Source organism: Pseudopipra pipra, chromosome 13 (assembly GCF_036250125.1).
Source record: "Pseudopipra pipra isolate bDixPip1 chromosome 13, bDixPip1.hap1, whole genome shotgun sequence".
Classification (NCBI taxonomy): domain Eukaryota; kingdom Metazoa; phylum Chordata; class Aves; order Passeriformes; family Pipridae; genus Pseudopipra; species Pseudopipra pipra.
The window spans coordinates 2,699,258-2,717,472 of record NC_087561.1 but is presented as its reverse complement, the minus strand read 5'-3'; the positions used below and the strand labels follow the sequence as shown (position 1 = coordinate 2,717,472).

Genomic DNA, 18,215 nt, shown 5'->3' with positions numbered 1-18,215 from the left:
TTGCGGTGGCGTTCGAGGGGCGCTCTGAGGCGCGGGCGGTGCCGCCCGTGTGCGCATGCGCGGTGCCCCGGAAGCCGTGAGGGGCGCGGGCGGTTCGAGCGCGATGGAGCGGGCGGGGGGAGCGGCCCGGGCCGCGCTGGGAGCGGCGCCGCCGGCACAGGGCCCGCGGGACCGGGCACGGGCTGGGAGCGGGGCCGGGCAGGGGCAGGGGCCTGCGGGATCGGACGGTGCAGCGGCTACAGGCGAGCGGAGCTCCGGGAGAGCGGCCGCGTGGAGCCAGGGCCGGCGGGGCGGAAGGTGAGCGACCCAGCCCAGGAGTCCACGGGTCCTGCCTTGTTTTGGTTAATTTGTATAGAAATTTTTATATATATATATTCTATATAGAATGTATATGATATATATATTCTATTTTTGTATACTTTATATACATTCTATATAGAATATATATATCATATACATTCTATATAGAATATATTTATTATATATATACACACATATAGAAGCATATATATGTGTATATATATTCAGTTATTTCTATTTATATATTTTATGTATTTGTATGTACTATATATTATTGTATATTATATTATACATATTTTATATAATTTTATATGGTTTTAAATATAAAAGAAATATATATTGTATATATAAAAGAAATATATATATTATATATATACACACATATAGAAGCATATATATGTGTATATATATTCAGTTATTTATATATTTTATGTATTTGTATGTACTATATATTATTGTATATTATATTATGCATATTTCATATAATTTTATATGGTTTTATATATAAAAGAAATAAATGTAGTTTATAGAAAATATATTTTTGTATATATAAGATATAGTGTATGTATATAGAAAATATACTAGGCTAAATTATATAGTGTGTATATAGAAAATTTACTGTATTATGTGTTGTGTAATATATAATGCGTAATTTTATGTACATTATGTATTATTATATAGTATATTTTGCATAGTATATGTTATACTATATTATATAGACAATATGCTATAATAATTATTTATAGTGATTTATATAAATTTTAGATTACGCTCCCATTTGTTCCATGGCAGTTGGTATCTATTAGCACGTTTCACAATTACAGTCTTTAAAGTTTAAATAGCTTTAATTAAAAGAAGCTGTCTTCCTGTTTTTAAGCAAATTGCTTAGTGCGTTTTCCAAGTCGTTGATGTTTGGTGGTTGGCAGAAAATGAAGTCAATAATTTGGTAAGGGGAGCGCAGCTTGCCTCGACATTTGTGTGAGGATTGCAGGCTGGTGGTGATGCTTCCGTTCTGCCTCTTGAGAGAGCTTTGTGAGAGCTGCTGCACTGTGTTAAATATTCATGGCAACCACATTAGAGTGCATTTCATACACAAGCAGCTGATTACTCATCAGTGCTTTCAGCTTTCAGCCTTACTGTAACACACTTCTCTCCCAGATCACAGACCATGTGTGAGATAAAAACAAGCTTTCTATCCTTTCTGTCTTCTGATATCCAACTTGAACTGAAAGAAATGCAATATCCTAAGCCTGTGCCTTCAAATGGTTCAGTGTTCCAAATTTTGAGGATTGATTGCTACTTACATGGAACATATATGGTTGCTAGAACTCATATATTAAAATTTATAACATTTCTGTTTTAAACAGTTAAAACAGTTCAGCCTATTTGTGATGTTCAGTGTTTTTTCCAGTCCGTATTTGATTCTGGGTGTTCACAGGTGTTTCAGGCCAGTGGAGATGCAGATCTACTTCCCACTGACCTAATGTTCTGCATTTCATTTTTTGCAGCCACGGCCTGTGCTTGTCTTCCAGCAGTGATGAGGAATTTGAGACGTGTAAGTCATAGCACATGTCAGTTTGTTTTCTGGAGTATGAGAAGGACACATTTCTAGTTATAGTGGAGTGTTTTTACACATTATTTTTTTCCACTGCTTGTGCTGCAAAGTACATTCTGTCCTTGCAGTGCAGTCTTGCACCCCTGTGGCTATATACCACAGGGGGTGTTTTTAATTTGCCTCAGTTTGGGGTGCTTTTTGCCTTGCATTACATTTCTGTTGTTGCCTCAGTTTTATCTGTTCCCTGTCACTCACTCGCTTTCTTCTTAGTCTACAAAGCATCTTTGAATAAACCTTTTCTCTGAGTAGTTACTGTTCTAAACTGCTCACAATTCCCTCTGACCTGACACAGCTTTTATTGCATTAGTCTTAACCAGTAAGAGGGATGTTTTTGAGTTGTCACAGTGGCTCAAGGTCTTGGTAAGATAGAATTGAATACTAAATTGTACATGGTGGCTTCTGTGGTGCATAACCAACCAATCTTTTTGTTCAGCCTGTGCAAACAAATGGTAACAGCCACTATAACTATCACTGTGTGCTGGAGTAGTTAAGTGCACACTGGTTGGGTTTTTTCTTGTTGCAAGAGTTCTGTTTAGCTCATTTGTTAGCTGGACTAATCATGGCTCTGCCACATCTCAGTTTCAAACTGGTAAGTAATTTATAGGTTTGTAAATCTTGCAATATGTTCTTCCTTATATATTTAACAGTGATGGTAGAATTGCTAAGGCAGTAAGTTGTACCTGTTTATTTTACCCTTTGCATATCAGTCTTGTGCTGGTCCAGCTGCATTTGAAGCAGGTTTCTCATTGCTTTGGAGTTCTTGCTGTGCTCCAGCTCAGTGCCATGTGAATGATCTTAAGATTCTCAGGCCTTACTACCAGCTGAAGCAAAATGTGCTGTATATAGATCCTGCACTACTTCTAGACTTCTAAGTCTGATAAATATTTCCACACTGCCCATTCATTAGGTCATTTTTCACTTTTCTGTAATTTTTATGTTTGACAGTCTCCTCCTTCCCCTGGCTCCTTTCAGGGAGGCTGCAGAGTGATGTGCCACCTCTGTCACGGAAGGGGGCTGAGAGAACTGCTTGGGGCTCGGAGCAGAATATTTGCAAAGCCATTCTACTGCCATCCTGTCACTGTAGTGCCAGGTGTAGGAAAGACTGGAGTGAAAATATGTGCCAAGAGAAAAGTTTGTGGTTTTTAAAGACTTTAATTTTTACTAGTTGCAAACTTAAAAATGCCTAAGAAAAGAAACAGAACCTTGTTCCTAATTAATCTCCTCTTGGTTTAGTTTTAGCCAGAATGAAAACTCCCAAAAGTGTTCCTAAAAAGGCAGATGCAAGGTGGGTGCTGTAATTAATTACTTTTCTGTGTTCATAAAATAGTTTTCTGTATCATATTTACTAATCAGAATACAAGAAAAACAATCAAAAGTTCTAGTGATTCGTGGGCAGATACCTGTATAGGAGTGGGTGCAGACAGAACTGTTATGTGTCCAGTCTGTATGTTCAGGACAGAGATAAAAATGGGATGTTTGGAGGTGTAGATGCTCCTTTGCCATTCCTATTTATGGATGTAGTTGGTAACATTTGTTGTGAACAATAATAATGTTATATTTGGAGGCTTTTTTTGGGTTGCTTTTTTAGTAGGGCAGATTTACTCTTGCATTTTCCTCCTTTATCCTACCTTTTTTCACATTTGCCTTTTTTTTTTTTTTTTTACAGTTTGAAAGACTTCATTGATGACTCAGATGATTTCTTCTTGGACTTCAAAGCAAGAAAGAGCACAAAAAAGAATGGCAAGTAATTGTGCAACAGCAAATATGAAGTGGGAATTTTAATGAGTGGAAAGGTGGCATAAATCTCTGAGAGAGCTGACCCCTGATCAGGAGGGGCAGGATCTCTTTCAGCTGGTGTGAATGTGAACCCTGAAAAGTGTGTGCCAGCTGCAGACTGGTAAAAGCTGTAGAAAGCCAATGGAATGGTGTCTGGAGGGGAAATGGGTGAAGCAAAGTGGACCAGAAGCATCACTAAAAAAAAAGTCACCTGTAGATCTGACATGATCCCTTGATCTTGACAGGACAAATCTGGGATGTCAGAAGCATTGTTTGTTGGCAGGCTATGTTATTTTAATACATCTTTCAGTGACTTTTCATGTAGTAAAATGGTAAATGAACAGGGCAGAGTAAAGCAAATGCAGAGATACCTCTCTATTTGTATTTTCCTATCTTTCAAAGGATTTTTTTTGTGTTAAGACAAATGCAGGTCTCCTAAATGCAACTGCCAAAACCTTAAGCTCTTTCTTTCGGATTGCAGCACCAAAGGATCTTCAGACCCCCAGGAAGTTGATGAGTTCTGGAAAGAAAAGCACTTGCTGCCAAGAATTGCATTATGGAGAGAGTTCAAGTGACACTGAGGATTCTGTCTTTGTAGAAAGTCCTTGGCTTGACCACCAAAAAGGGGGAGTAAAAGACTGGAAAGAGAGTCAGAGGTGCACAAAACTTTCACCTCCACAAAATCTGAAAGAGTCAGTTTCCAAAGGCAGTCCAGATTTGCCTGTTAGAAGGAAAGAAAGAAGCTGTGAGAAGAGCACAGAAAATAAATTGCCCACTGTGGCAGCAGAGTCAGACAGCTCAGATGACAGCTTTGAATCGTTAATGGAACGGATAAAGAAGCGAAGTCTGCCCCAAAAACCAGTCTTAGGCACAAATAAAACCATCTATCAGCCTAGCTCAGCAGGTAAGCAGTTGTTCAGGGCTAACTTGCAGTGGTAGTGCTGATTGCCTGACTCTTCCCATTTGTGTGGCACAGACTTCTGGGAGGCAGCCCAGCACCTTGCAACTGGATTTGGTGCAATCAGAAATTACTCCTCTGAGCGTTCTGAAAAGTCACCCTGTGGTGTCAAGGTTTAAGGTTTTCACTATTGTTTGTTCTTGTAGGCATTTTTAGTTTTAAATATTATTTTTAAAAGTTATAATTAATTTAACAAAATTATTATCTAACTGGTGGTATTGAATTATTCTGATTTTTTTAATGTATGATACTTAATGTGAAGCTGTCATTTCAGCTTTAGGACTGAAATTTTCAGCAGTTCAGAATGCTGTTTGTTTAGTATTTGGATTTATACCTGACTCATCTTTTTTTTAAAAAATACAGTTTATAATGAGAATTTCCTAAATCAGTACCTCCTCCTCTCCTTTGACAAGCTGAAATGAGCCTCAACTGAAAAACTGAAAAGGGGGAAAAGGACTGTAGCTGAGATGAGAGCAGATGAAAACAAATGTTTTTCTAGAGAAGTAAAAACAGGGTGCCTTTCTTACTAACAATGACTGGCCAGAGCAAGGAGACCTCTGGAAGAGGATCATGTACAGCACAGAAATATGCCCTGGGAAAGAGCAAATTTTTTTTAATTGGAATATATCAATTATGTTCTATAACATTATAACTCAGGAATTATGTTCTATAACACATAACTTAGGAATGCCTGAGTGAGGTCACAAATACTTTTCCTTCCACTTCGTCCTTGCTGAATGTTTGAAAGTTTGGAGTCTGCCACTCCTTCACTGAATGGTAATATTTGTAGTGTGTAACAGCAAATTACCTTTCCATCAGTTGTAAAAACCTTTGCCTTCAAGTGTGCACAGCAGGAGTTTATTCTGAGGTGGAATATTTGGCTTTTTCAGTGTTGTCAGTGGGTTGCTGGTGTCTGTGCTCCTGATTCTTGGACAATGTGTAATCCTGTGACTCTTTCTGTTGAACTAGAAAACATCAAGCCACCCTGCAAAGATGCACAGCCTTCGAAAGGGGAGGGAGTCAAGATACCAAGGCCAAACTCCACTTCAGTTGCAGAAATATCTTCCAAGACAAGGACTCCTGCAAGAATTCCTGGGAATGAATTGGTCAGTTGCTCACAATCAGCAAAGACAGACAGAAGGTGAGTGTTTCTCCATTTTTACTATGTTCTAGGGCATTTATAGATGGACATCCTTTGCCTAGGATGATGTAGTGACTCCTCTGGTACATAGAAGCTTCTGCTACTAATCTAGCAATTATGAATGATTAAGTAGCTGGAAATCAAAGTTTTCAGTCTCCAGTATGACAGGGAGAATATAGCTGATCTCTGCCTAGAGGAAGTGATGGCAAATATATCTGACAAATGTCAAATCTTCTTTGTAAATGTTTTCTTGCTATTCCTTGTCTTGGTACAGCACACCTCTAATGTGTTGGCCCCACAGATTGTATATATCCAGCTGCTTGCCTCTGAAAATATATCCAAACTGATTCTATTAACAAGATTGTCTTGATTTTTTTTTAACCTCTCTAACTTGCAGAATTCATGTTTCTTTTTCTGTATGTGGATGCAGCTTAAGCTTTTCAGAAGAATGCATTTCTCATTTCTAACAGCTGCCTTTATTCTGCCTTCTAGCCACGTGCTGTTTCCTTTGGTCATTTTATAACTGTGTTTACCAACACAAAACCTTCTTTACAAAAGCTTTATGGCTTTTCTTGCAGGCTCAGGGTATGCTCAGTGCCTGGTTGTTTCTTGCAAGATCTTTCAAATCCCACTTCCCACTACGTGAAGTATTTCAAGAAGAATAAAGAGGAGCTGGCACAGAAGCTCTACAGACTGTTTAACAGCACCATCTTTGATCAGAAGGTTGGTTTAAAAACGAGAATTACTATTCTAAAATGCTGGTTAATATGTTGCTCCTCACTTCTTGATGTGATTGCTCTTTATCCTCTTCAGTGCCAAACATTATAGTCATGTCTTATGTTTGATTTAGCTCAGGCAATTTCTCTGGAAGGGGTTTGCCACCACAGTGATGCAGCAGTTTTCAGCGTGGCTTTGTTTTCCCAGCTGTAATGGATGGAGCACCATCCTTGAGTTAGCAGTCTGGGTGGTATCCAAGAGTCTCTGATGGGAGAAGCTGCTGTATGAGGGCCCTTGGATCAGTTCCATCAGATCCTTCTGTTTCCATGGCCATGTCTGCCTTTCTGGAACAGATTAAAAAGGTGCTTATCCTTTGAATAACAGTTCTGCATGAGCATAAAGCTTCAAGTTGTGTTTCAGATTTAAGGTTTCAGAGAACTGCTGTCTTGGCCTTCCTGTCTGTTGGGATACTGGGGACCCTCCGCTGGTGAAAAATACCCTTGAAAGGAAGGATGCTGTCCTCAGTAATTCCAATAGAATTTCCTTCAGGAAGGAAAATGTTTCCCTGCAGATGAGAAGATACTGTTGAGCTGACCAAGGGCAGGCTGAGGTCATGATTTCACATAAAGCTGAGCTGAACAGGCTTATTATTGCTGAAAGCAAAATATCTGACAGCCCTGTGCCTGTGCCTGTGCTGTTGAAGCCTTTACTTAAGCTCATTAATTTAGATGACAGAAAACTGTTAGTAAAAGAACTGAACTAAGATTGAATTATTGAGCTGATCACAGACTACTGTAGATGCTAAAAATACTTATGTATTCTTAAACATTCTTGGACAATGTTTTGGACACTCTTTCTCCCCAAAACACCAGAAAATCACTCTAATGGATATTTAATAGAAAAGAACCACCTGTGGCTTAGTGGTTAGCAGTTGGAAAGAGGTACTTTTTTTTGAAGAGGAAATTGTGGTTTATGCCTGTCCTGTCCTTGTATTTCTTCTTAAGCAGCTTGTTTTAGCCACTGTTGTAGGTATAATAGAGGAACTAAGGGACTTCTGGTCTCATCCTGCATTGTGGAACTCCCAGTGTTGGTTACAGAGACACTGATTGTGAGAATAAGCAGCCATGGGGGGTGAGTTTGCATGTTAAGTGACAACAGTGTTAGGAGCACTGAGACATCCTGTACCAGCTTTGCAGCAAATACAAGGGGAAGCCAGAGGGCCAGAAGATAAGAGAGGTAGAGAGGGCAGATTACATGTTCTGTTTTGTTTTTCAGTTACCAGAGACAATGGAGATAATCTGGAATAAGAAGATGAGAAAAACAGCAGGATATTGTGTGACAGGGCAGGCAGGTCCTGAACAAAAGCGTTACGCTCGCATAGAACTTTCTGAGAAAGTCTGTGACTCTGCAGGTGGGTAAAAGAACAACTCTGTTGATTCTCCTTTAAGAAAGCAAGTTCTAGAGATAAAAACACTAACCTGAGGCCTAAGAGACCTGGAACTGGACCCTGCTTTGAAATTTCATATTACCTTGAATAAATAAATCCATTAATTGATGGATTTATCCACATTCCACAGCCCTTCTAAGAGGCTGGGCAAATGTACAAAACGTGAGAACAGAGATGTATTCACACTAACTGCAGTATTTTGTTTATATTTCTTATTGATTTGAAGACCCATAGGCATCATGTTACTCTAATTCTGTATGTGCTGTAATGGCAGTCTAAAATCAGACTTCTTCCATCACAGCCAGCCACCTTGTTGGTAGCATTTAAAGCTGGAGTAAAGACAGGTCAGGGCCAAATTAACTTCTATTAAGTGGTACTGTAACTGTTTTTAATCCCTCATCCCTTCCTAGTTTGGGGAAAAAAATCATAAAATGGTTTTAATTGAAAGGGATCGATAAAGGTGTTAAACAGGACTGGCCCCAGCACTGAGCCCTGGGGAACACCACTGGTGACCTGCCCCAGGTGGGTGTAACTCCATTCTCCACCACTCCCTGGGCCCGGCCATCCAGCCTGTTTTTTACCCAGTGAAGAAGGAATACACCTGTCCAAGCCATGGGCTGCCAGTTTCTCCAGGAAAATGCTGTAGGAAACAGTGACAAAGGCTTAACCAACCAATGAAAAAACCCCCGAAACACATCAGGTGTGCAGGGAAGTGCAGGATGCTGAGTTGGAGCTAATCACAAAACTGGAAATGCACTAAGTGAAACCTTGCTTTGGAGCATTTTACCAAGACGGTGGTAGCTCTAACCTCCAAAATAACCCTTGCATCTTAGTAAGTCTGTACTTCCCCACACCTGGCTGACCTTAATCTTCTGTTTGCTCTCCCTGCAGATCGCCTTCGGGACACGCTGATCCACGAGGTTTGCCACGCGGCCACCTGGCTCATCAGCGGTGTTCGTGATGGACACGGGCGGTTCTGGAGGTTCTATGCCAACAAATCAGCTGTAATTCATCCAGAGCTGCCAGTAGTAACACGGTGCCACAGCTATGAGATCAACTACAAATTCACCTACGAGTGTGCTCAGTGCAAAGCTAAGTGAGTAATGTTTTGATGTGCATGTGACCCTGTATTCACTTTCTCTCTAACTTGCCAGTCTCCTGGGTCTAGAAATCATGGGGCTCTTAAACTGTGAAGCAGTTGGGATATTCTGAGTTACTTCATGTTTCCAGAGCCCACAGAACCTCACTGTGTGATTCCCACATGTTTGTTTCCAGGTAGTTTCAGTTCTAGTTCAGAGGTCAGGACAGGCAGAAATGTCTCGTGAGTACCATTGGTGATGATGGAGGGTCTTTGGGATGTATGTCCCTCAGCTTTGAAGGAACAAGTCCCCATAAAAACTGGGCACAGAATGTGTGACAACAATTAGATCCTAGGACAAAGTATCAGAGGAAGCTTTCTAGGGTTTGTATCTTGATGATTTTGAATTAAGACTAAAAAAAAGCAGCTGACAAGAGTGTTATTATTATCGTACCACTCCATTCCCCAAAATTTAGGGGCTAAATGCATGCTTAGAAAGCATATGTGGCATTTTTTTTTTACCTCTCAGGATCATGTGACTCCCAGAAGGAAACAACATTTCACATATGGAATTTTCTTGAGGTGTTTGTTAGGACTGTACAATGCATAAGTTGCTTAGATGCAACAGAGCATGGAGAAGGATTTTTGGTGATGGCTCTGAGGAGAAACTCCAAGGGACAGTTGATATGTGGGTTGTGGAGGTGTTTGCAGATGTTGTAGCACTTCATACTCCTGGGCTGAGAGTAAAAGAGACAGAGGAAGGGACCAAGCTCAAAAGGCAGTGGAGTAAGTTCTAGGATAGAGATGTGCAATACAGATTTAATTGTTCCGCTGTGTGAAGGGGGTACTGTTTGCTCTTCTCAAATACTGGCTGAGAAACCTGACCTGAGTATCCAGGCAGAAGAGAAAGGAGCCCTTTCCCACAAGTCCTGACTTTTCCCTTCCAGGATCGGCCGGCACTCCAAGTCCCTGGACACGGAGCGGTTCGTGTGCGCGTTCTGCGGGGGGCGGCTGGCCCTCAGCCAGCCCCCGGGCAAGGGGGGCACTCCTGCCAGGACACAGCTCACACCCTTTGCCAAGTATGTGAAGGAAAACTACGGACTGGCCAAGAGAGAGCAGCAGGGGCTGAGCCATGCAGAGGTCATGAGGAAACTCGGTGCTGATTTCGCTTTGAAAACCAGGCTTGATGATTCCTTTTAATATCTCAATAGATTTCCTTACTTGATGCCTCTTAAATTTTTCTGTATAGAGTCTAACGTGAGTCTAAGAATTGTTTCAGAAGATTCCAGATAACTGTAATATTTTAGTGCTAAGTACTTCTAATAAAGACCTTAAGGCCTTTTCTAAAATGGGCAAGAGTGAGCAAAAATGATGACAGCTAGTCCAGGGTGATGCACAAGTCAGGGTATCCTTAGACTTCAGAGGAACACCACCTGTGCCTGGGAAGATGCAGTTCCAGTTTCCCCCTTTGGGCCCAACTCACTAAGTTTGGCTGGAATTTTCTGAGCAGCACTTACCCATAGTGCTCCACAGCATGTCTTCAGTGACTCCAGTGAGCAATGGATTTACTCTTCCATCTGGGTACCTGAAATGCTGTAGGCTCTGTGTATATGCTGAGAAACTGCTGGGTGTGCATCTATCTGGGATTGCCAGGTGAAAGAAAGTCCAGGCCCACCAGCCTTCTGATTCTATCTGAATGACTTCCAGGCAGGAAAAGGGGCAGACTGGAGTTGGGCTTCAACATGGGTTCAGATATTCTCCCATGTGGAGTCTCTTGAGTGAGTGACCCTTGGCTGTTTTTGTTAAAATTAAGTGGGTTTTGTTAAATTCATTAAAATTAGTGGTTAAAATAATGTTAAAATTAATGGTGGCTTAAATCTGTTAAAAGTAGTGAGTTTTTACTCACTGGCCCTGAGACTGAAGCTCTTTGATTGAAAATGTGAATGCAATGTACCTCAGTCATTGAGATTTCATAGAAACTAAAACAGATGCAAGAGGTCAGGGTAGGGAAGGCAAATTCAAACACTTTCCACCACAGACGGGGGAGGTCTAGTCAGATGATTTAAATCTTTCACATAAAATATGAATGAATGTGTGTCTTCTGTATACAAATTGCTCAGAAAATGTAATACTGAATAATCAATAAATGCTAATGTTGTACCGTGGCAATGAACCCCAGGCTTCGTTTCAGATTAATCATGGCTGTATAGTTATGCAGAACCCTGGTGCCAGCCCAGCTTTACTGGCTGGAGAGCCAGGCTGTGGATCAGCACAGCCCTTCACTTCCTTTTGTCATTGGGATTATGATTCCAACCATCCCCCTTCCAGCTGTGCTTTGGGAGATTGCACTGGAGGCCCTGGGCTGCTCCCAGGAGCTCTTATCAAGCCTAGGGACACTGAGGCACCACCCTCTCTCCCCAGCAAAGATAATGGTAAGGAGCACTTGAACTAGAAACCAGTAACAAAAACAACTGTACAAACCCACTGACTATTCAAAAACTAAGGAAAATTACTATTCACTGCACTTTTAAGGGAAAAAACAGTAGTGAGTGTTATACTTGAAAGTTCTACTCTTTGGGGATTGCCAACAGAAATGCAGAAAGCTTAAAAAGTCAAGTCTGACAAAAGCAATGGGGTTACAGGGCTTCCAGATCTGACACCCTTTACACTGCTCATCAATGCTGGCCCTCTCTGACAGGGAGTGCCTCTCTCCCAGCTCTTACTTTCATTCTCCCACAGCAACAGTCCAGACAATGAGCTGTCAGGAATTGAACAATGTTCCCTGCAGTAATGCAGGCAGCTCATTTTCATCTGTCTGTGTAATTTAGGTTAGAACCAAGGAGCTGAAACAGGAATTTTAACTGTGCTTTTGCCCCTTTGCTCACATGAGACAAACTTCACAAAACAGAACACAGGAGGATGTACATGATACTCTGGGGGATACTCTGAAATGCAACAGCAAGAGCATTTAAAGGATTAGTTCAACAACAGCTATTTTGTTCCAGTCTTAAGAGATTTTTAACAATTAAGTTCAGCATATAAGAACAACAGGCTTGTATATCTACCAGTTCTCTTCCCAGCATCTTAAACTTCTTCCCTCTGGGGAGGAACCACAGTCCTGTCACTGAAGCAGCAGAAACAGCTGATTTCGCAGAGAACCTCAGTGCTGGGCTCACAACAGCATCACATGAAGAGAGCAGAGATGGACCAAAAACTGCAGGCACTGGCACTTCGTAGCATTCATTTCATTTCTACTCCAAACAGCTCTAGCTTTGGAATTCTTTATTTGGTTTGACATATGCTGAACAGATCCTGTGTCAAAGTTCTTCCAGGTCTCTTTCTTCCCAAGCTTCCCTCCCACCTCTTACCTGCCTGGGTGGATGGCCAGCAGTCCAGAACATTACTAGATATAAGATCATGGTCAACTGAAGCTACTAAAAGAAGGCAGAAGTTGGCAGCATCAGATATGACTGCAGAGACACACTTTTCCCCTCTAACCCTCCTGTTCCAGGGTCCTGGAATACATGTAAAGCAGTAAGACTTCTGTCAAAATATAGAGAAGGGAGAAACAACATGTTCCCTACGTGTGTGCCCTCCAGAACAGGAGTCTCTTCAGGTGCTGCCCAGCCCCACCACTGCAGCACCTGCAGACACAGCCCTGCTTTGCTCCAAGCTGGGGCAGACAAAGTCCTTATCCTGGAGACGTGCTCTGTGCTGCAGGAGAAGAGGCACAGCCTTCACTGTAAGGCAATGCAGAGCCACCCTTCAGCCTGGAGGAGGTGGTGTAGATTTTTTTACATGTCTCTTTTCTGAAGGGTCTGCATTTCCTCCTCACTCTAAAGCAGCGAGTTCCTCCAGGAGCTGCTCTTTCTCCTGCTGCAGCTCCTGCACCCGCTGTTTGTTCTGCTCCAGTCTGTCCTCCAGCCACTGCAGGAGGGGCCCACTGATGGCAGACATCTGGCTGCAGAGGTTCTTTGTGAACACTGCAAAGAGCAACCACACATCATGCCAGGGCAGCACACGACACACTCAGTGTGCTACAAACCACCCCAAAGCCAACAGTGTCACAGACAGCCAAGGAAACCTTCCACCACGCTGGCCCTGCCAACCACACATCCCCTCAGGAACGTCAGAACCAGCAGCTTGATAAACAGGGAAATGCTATTTCAGTCTGAGCCAGGGGAGGGATGACAGACCTGCAGCAGAAATCTGGAAACCTGCACACAAGTCATCACTGCTGCTAATTAATCTCTAAATTTAGAGGAATCAAAGAATGCCTCATCTCTTAAACGCGTGAGAATGGATAACGGGATAATTATCTTGCAACAGAAGTGGGATTGAGATTCACCCTGTGACACTGGCAAAAGCAAAGGTGTCACATCCACACAGCTCATCTGAAGTGCCAGGAGATGCAGGCGTGTGTACAGCTCAGCCACACAACACTGTAACTCTCAACAAATCCCAAATCCCCCTTGCTGTTCCAACAGAAAAAATAACCTAAAGAAACCAAACTCAGAAAACCTGAACAATCCTGAAGTCTGTTGTAATTTTAACCAATTCTACAAAGGCTGAAGGACACAACAGCATCCATGGACCCCAGGATTAGGTTATTTTACAGCCTTTGATGTTTTCCTATATTTACTTTCAGTTCTGTTCCTTAACTAGATTTTATATAACAAGATAACTATCTCAGGGAATTCTCTGGGTTATACAGTCTTTGTGATTCAGAGTGTGGCAAGGGAAAAAAAAGCTATTATTTGTACTTTTCTAGCTATTTACAGCGGCCTTTTATGACAAAGGGAGGAATGTTATACATGTGTAGTCTAAGGCTCCCCAAATTTAGAGCCAAACCAAGCCCTGCTCAAGACTCCACTGTTTTGACTCTGGGAGCAGCACCCTGGATTCTCACATGCAAAAAAGGAATCCTTACCTGAGCCATTATGGATCTTGGTTACAGAGTCCAGATGGGTGAGGCTACGACAAGGAACAGAAAGCAGGTCAGGGACAAGCCAGGGAACTGCACATTAAATCCAGGCTGCAGAACCACTGCCTGCCAGTCACTGCCCACACCACAGGTGCCTCCAAGTCTCCTCACCTGCTGCACATTCACAAGGACAACTGACCTGTGATCACAAAATCTCACGTTCTGCTGGTAAACCCAGCCTCAGTTATTCAACCAGTTCTACAGAGGCACATGAACTGCTAATCCTTCTCATCTTCTACAGCTTTGCAAAGGTTATGGTGCAGCAACAGTAGAACACGTCAGCAAAGACAGTCCTGGAGAGGTGCAGAGCCCCGCTGCTGTTACCTGTGAATTCTCCTGTAGGCATCTTGCTCTTCTTGGCAAAGGATCTTGGGCAGCTCCACAGCCGATTCCAGACACACTTTCCCAATGGTTTCATGGGGGACAACATGAATAGGAATTTCAATCCTTTCGTACCTGAAAGAGATTCAGATACAATTAACTTCAAAGCAGCAGAGAAAAAACACGACTTTTAAAACCTACCACAGTCTGTCCAACACATGGCAGAGCTGCACATCCACTTTTGGGAACACATGCCTAAATTGGCAGCCAAAGGGAAGCATTTTATACACTTGTCTTATTTTAATTATAAGATGCTGAAGCAACTGGGTGGCCAGTACTGACAACATGTTGCACAGTGTGTGTGGTCAGTGAGGAGCCTGAAGGCTCGGCCTCTAGAGCTGGAAGTAAAAAAGTGGGGCTTCTACACAACAGGTTACAGCACAAACCCCACCCTGCCTACAGCAACCTACCCCAAATCCTGAGATAATAAATTATCTAGGGTAAGTTAAACTTTACATTCTCTTCCATCAGCCTGGACAAGAAGTCAGGAGACCTCGTGCAGGCATCTCTGAACAGTATTTGCTTCTCATGACAGGCCCTGAAGCCACTTATTTGAGACAACCGAGAAAGGAGAGACAAGGTGAAATACAACCTGATACTGAGAGCCAAAATGAAATACAACCAGACACTGGACAGAAAATTCTTCTGCTGTACTCACTCTGAGCTCTTCTGGGCCTGAATGGACTGGAAACAGGTATAGAGAATCCTGCCTGTCTGAGAGAGACAGCAGAAAGTCAGATTTCAAGTGCAAAAACCCATCTAAACCCACACATTCCTTCAGGAAGCAGAATATGCTTTCAAACAGAATTCCAACAGGTTGAAAAGGCACAGACCTTTTGCTGTGACTGGAATGCTGGAGCTGCTTAAAGCAGACACTGACAAACCCTCTAAAGATAAAAAAATCTGAAGCAACAGCTACCCACTGGTCCACCTTAGTGTACACACAGTGCACCAGCTGCTGCAGCCCCCCTGGGCAGGCTGTGGGGCAGCACAGAGGATTAAACACTTGTTCATTTGTCACTGTCACAATCCAAACACCACCATTCCAGCTGGGCTTTTCACGTGCCCCCAGCAGAGCTCTTTCCTTCTTGCAGGTGCACTCAGGGACTTCAGCTTTGCCCTGATGCTCCTCGCGAGCACTTGGAAGGTTTGATGCCATTTTTAAGTTTCCTACCTTGGTGTTCTTGTCCTCGATGAAGCAGGAGAAGATCAGCCCTACAAAGCCTTGGTCCATCATCTGATACATGGCCTGTGTACGGACATCTGCAGGCACAGGAATGAGAGAATGAGAACTGCACTGATCACCTGAAGCAGTGGGAAAAGGTTTGCCACCTTTTGAAGGGTGGTCTGGAATTTGGTAACAAATGTCACAAGCTTTAAGTCCTTATTCTGAGTGACTAAATTAAAAAAAAAAAAAGAGATCAAATTTAAAATGTAATTAAATAGCAAATCTTAAATACACCAGGTGAGTTCACAAAACCAGAAATGATCTCAGGATCAGCCTGGTGCCACAGGTCTCCATAAAGTCCAGCACATACAACATACTCATGCACTTCTTTCATAGAACTTTTCAGTGTTGCATTAACACACCCAGACGTCAAAAATCACCACAGTAGGCCCAGAATTCCCACAGGTTTTTTTGCTGTTCCCCACACCCTGGGTCTGTTTTTTCTATCTGGAAGAACAGTAGCACCAGCAGTAGCTGCTCTGAGTCATGTTTGAGTCCCTGGGGCACACACAGTTATGGGGCTGCACTGACAGAGGCCCCTGGAGCTTACCCAGACAGTCTGGTCCTACCAGGGAATGTCTGAGACACAGAGTCCTGAACTGCTGGAATGTGCAGCTCTGGAACTTGTGAATCCCACAATCAACCAGTTGGGAGTTCCACCCAGACCCCAGCTCAGGGCTCACCCAGACCCAGGCTCAGGGATCCTCTTACCCACGTGTGAGGGCCAAACAGTGATGTGGGGGTGGGAGTGGTACCAGCCCACCACCCTCATGGGACGTCCTGTCATCTCAGCCAACCTGTGTGGGAGTCAAGGAGCTTTTGGAACCAGCAGAGCAAAGGGAAGGAGTTTTTTGTACCAGGAAAAACAGCAGAGTTTTTTAAAATAGCTTCTCATCAGCCAACAGAATTACAGGTCCCTTTGGAGGGGTGACAAGACACGTGGCAGGGAGCTGATGGAGCCTCTTCCCCAGCACCCTCAGGAGTCACTGCTGAAGAAGCAAATTGGATTTTGCTTGCACGTGGCAGTAAAGAACATTTCAGTAGCTGAGCAAGCCAGAATTCCCAAGTGTGTGCAGAGAAGAGGCTCCCCAGTGCCCCACCTGGAGACCTGCTGACCTTTCATCTCCCACTACGCCTCCCTGCTGGAGTGCCACCCTCCCCAACAAACACACTGCAGAGTTACTTGTCACCAAACACACAGAAACGACAAAAATTTCATAACGCAGCTCCACTGCAACTGCTGGAACCAACTCCAGGGAAAGGCAAGTGCCAGCACAGCCCTCCCAGCCCAGCAGCTGCAGGAGGAGCAGCTGAGAGCTTCAGGCCAAGCAGAGCAAGTGTGAACCACAGCCCGTCAGCAGAGGTGTGAGGGGAAGCACTAAAGGATATCTCTGCTTCGGTGGAGGCAGCTGAGAGCTGCTCCGGGGAGATCTCCACGCGGTCCTTCCTCTTGTCGGAGCGGCGCAGGATGATCACGGAGTGGATGTGGACGATCCTGCTGGTGTCCACCTGCCCACAGAGGGAGAGCAGTCACTGCCCTGGCAGGGAGACACCCACCCGCGGGGCAGGGCCAGTTCTTACAGGGGCACACGGAGAGGGGAAGCTCTCCTGGCTCTGACTGTCACACTGAGAGCCGAGAAATAAACTCTCCAACCAGTTCGTTGGGTTAGAAAGCCGACATTCCTTTACTCAGCGCTCTGGGAGCGCGGGATAACTCCAAGGAAATGCACACCCAGCAACTAAACAGAGCAGGGTATAGCCACGAAACTAATGCATATTCATCACGCTAATACATATTCATCATATTTCTGATGCATATTCATCACGCCTCTCGAATACATGCATACGTGCCGACTATTTCACTGGAGTAATTTGAATATGACTGGGGGTCTTTTGAGGTCATACGGGAACATCCCGTTCCCCAAATTTCCCTTTTATGGTTCTGGATCTTCTAACGAATCTTCTCCCCTTTAGAGTATCTCACACATGCGGTCAGGTCATGATGCACTTCTTTTACCGTTCTTTGTTCTCAAAACTAAGACATCTGCTAGCAGCTATTAATTACTAATACGGGTAAATAAGGCAACAGTAACAGATGTAGGGGGTTAACGCAAAGGTGCGTTAATCCCTGGTATTTGTCCTAAGCACCACACGGTAACCACGGCAAACACTACGGTGCTAAAGAGCCCCAAACCCGCCGGGCAGCGCCTCCTCCCGCCGCGCCCTTCCCCCGGGGCGGTACCTCTCCGATGCAGAGCCCCATGACCTCCTCCTTCTCGGTGCTGAGCGCGTGGTTCAGGCACACCAGGAACGCGTCCGCCTCCAGGTGCACGGCCTGCACCGCCATCTTGCCTTCCCCTCACCGCCCCCGGCCCCGCCCCCCGCGCGGCCGGGCCAATCGCAGCGCCGCCCGCGGGCCCGCCCGGCCAATCGGCGCGGCCCCCGCTGAGGCGGTGCGGCGCGGCGGAAGGGCCGTGCCGCCCACGGGAGCGGCGCCGCCGGGGTTCCGCCGCCGCCCCGCGCGGCTCCCAGTGCCCGCGGCGGGGCCCGGGGGCGGGCGGGGCCCGGGGGCGGGCGGCGAGGCCAGACC

General features: G+C 44.3%; 2 protein-coding genes across 3 annotated transcripts; one reads left to right on the top strand and one right to left on the bottom strand.

Moving 5' to 3' along the window:
• The first annotated feature begins 55 nt into the window (after positions 1-55).
• GCNA (germ cell nuclear acidic peptidase) lies at positions 56-11,194 on the top strand. Its single transcript, XM_064669666.1, has 10 exons — positions 56-297; positions 1,809-1,855; positions 3,149-3,200; positions 3,582-3,655; positions 4,173-4,595; positions 5,619-5,790; positions 6,369-6,513; positions 7,783-7,918; positions 8,846-9,050; positions 9,980-11,194. Exons 1-10 carry the CDS (start codon positions 56-58, stop codon positions 10,230-10,232), a joined length of 1,749 nt encoding a protein of 582 aa, XP_064525736.1. The 3' UTR covers positions 10,233-11,194.
• A 789-nt stretch (positions 11,195-11,983) lies between these two features.
• BRCC3 (BRCA1/BRCA2-containing complex subunit 3) lies at positions 11,984-18,020 on the bottom strand. 2 transcript variants are annotated; one of them, XM_064669677.1, is made up of 8 exons: positions 17,868-18,020; positions 17,015-17,134; positions 16,337-16,424; positions 15,572-15,660; positions 15,056-15,111; positions 14,341-14,472; positions 13,963-14,006; positions 11,984-12,547 (listed from the first exon to the last, which is right to left on the bottom strand). In XM_064669677.1, the coding sequence occupies exons 1-8, from the start codon at positions 17,970-17,972 to the stop codon at positions 12,315-12,317; spliced, it is 867 nt and encodes a 288-aa protein (XP_064525747.1). In that variant the 5' UTR covers positions 17,973-18,020; the 3' UTR covers positions 11,984-12,314. The 2 variants fall into 2 exon arrangements, with proteins under 2 accessions (XP_064525747.1, XP_064525748.1); XM_064669678.1 differs by having other exon boundaries at positions 11,984-13,015; positions 17,868-18,019.
• Between the last annotated feature and the right edge of the window lie 195 nt (positions 18,021-18,215).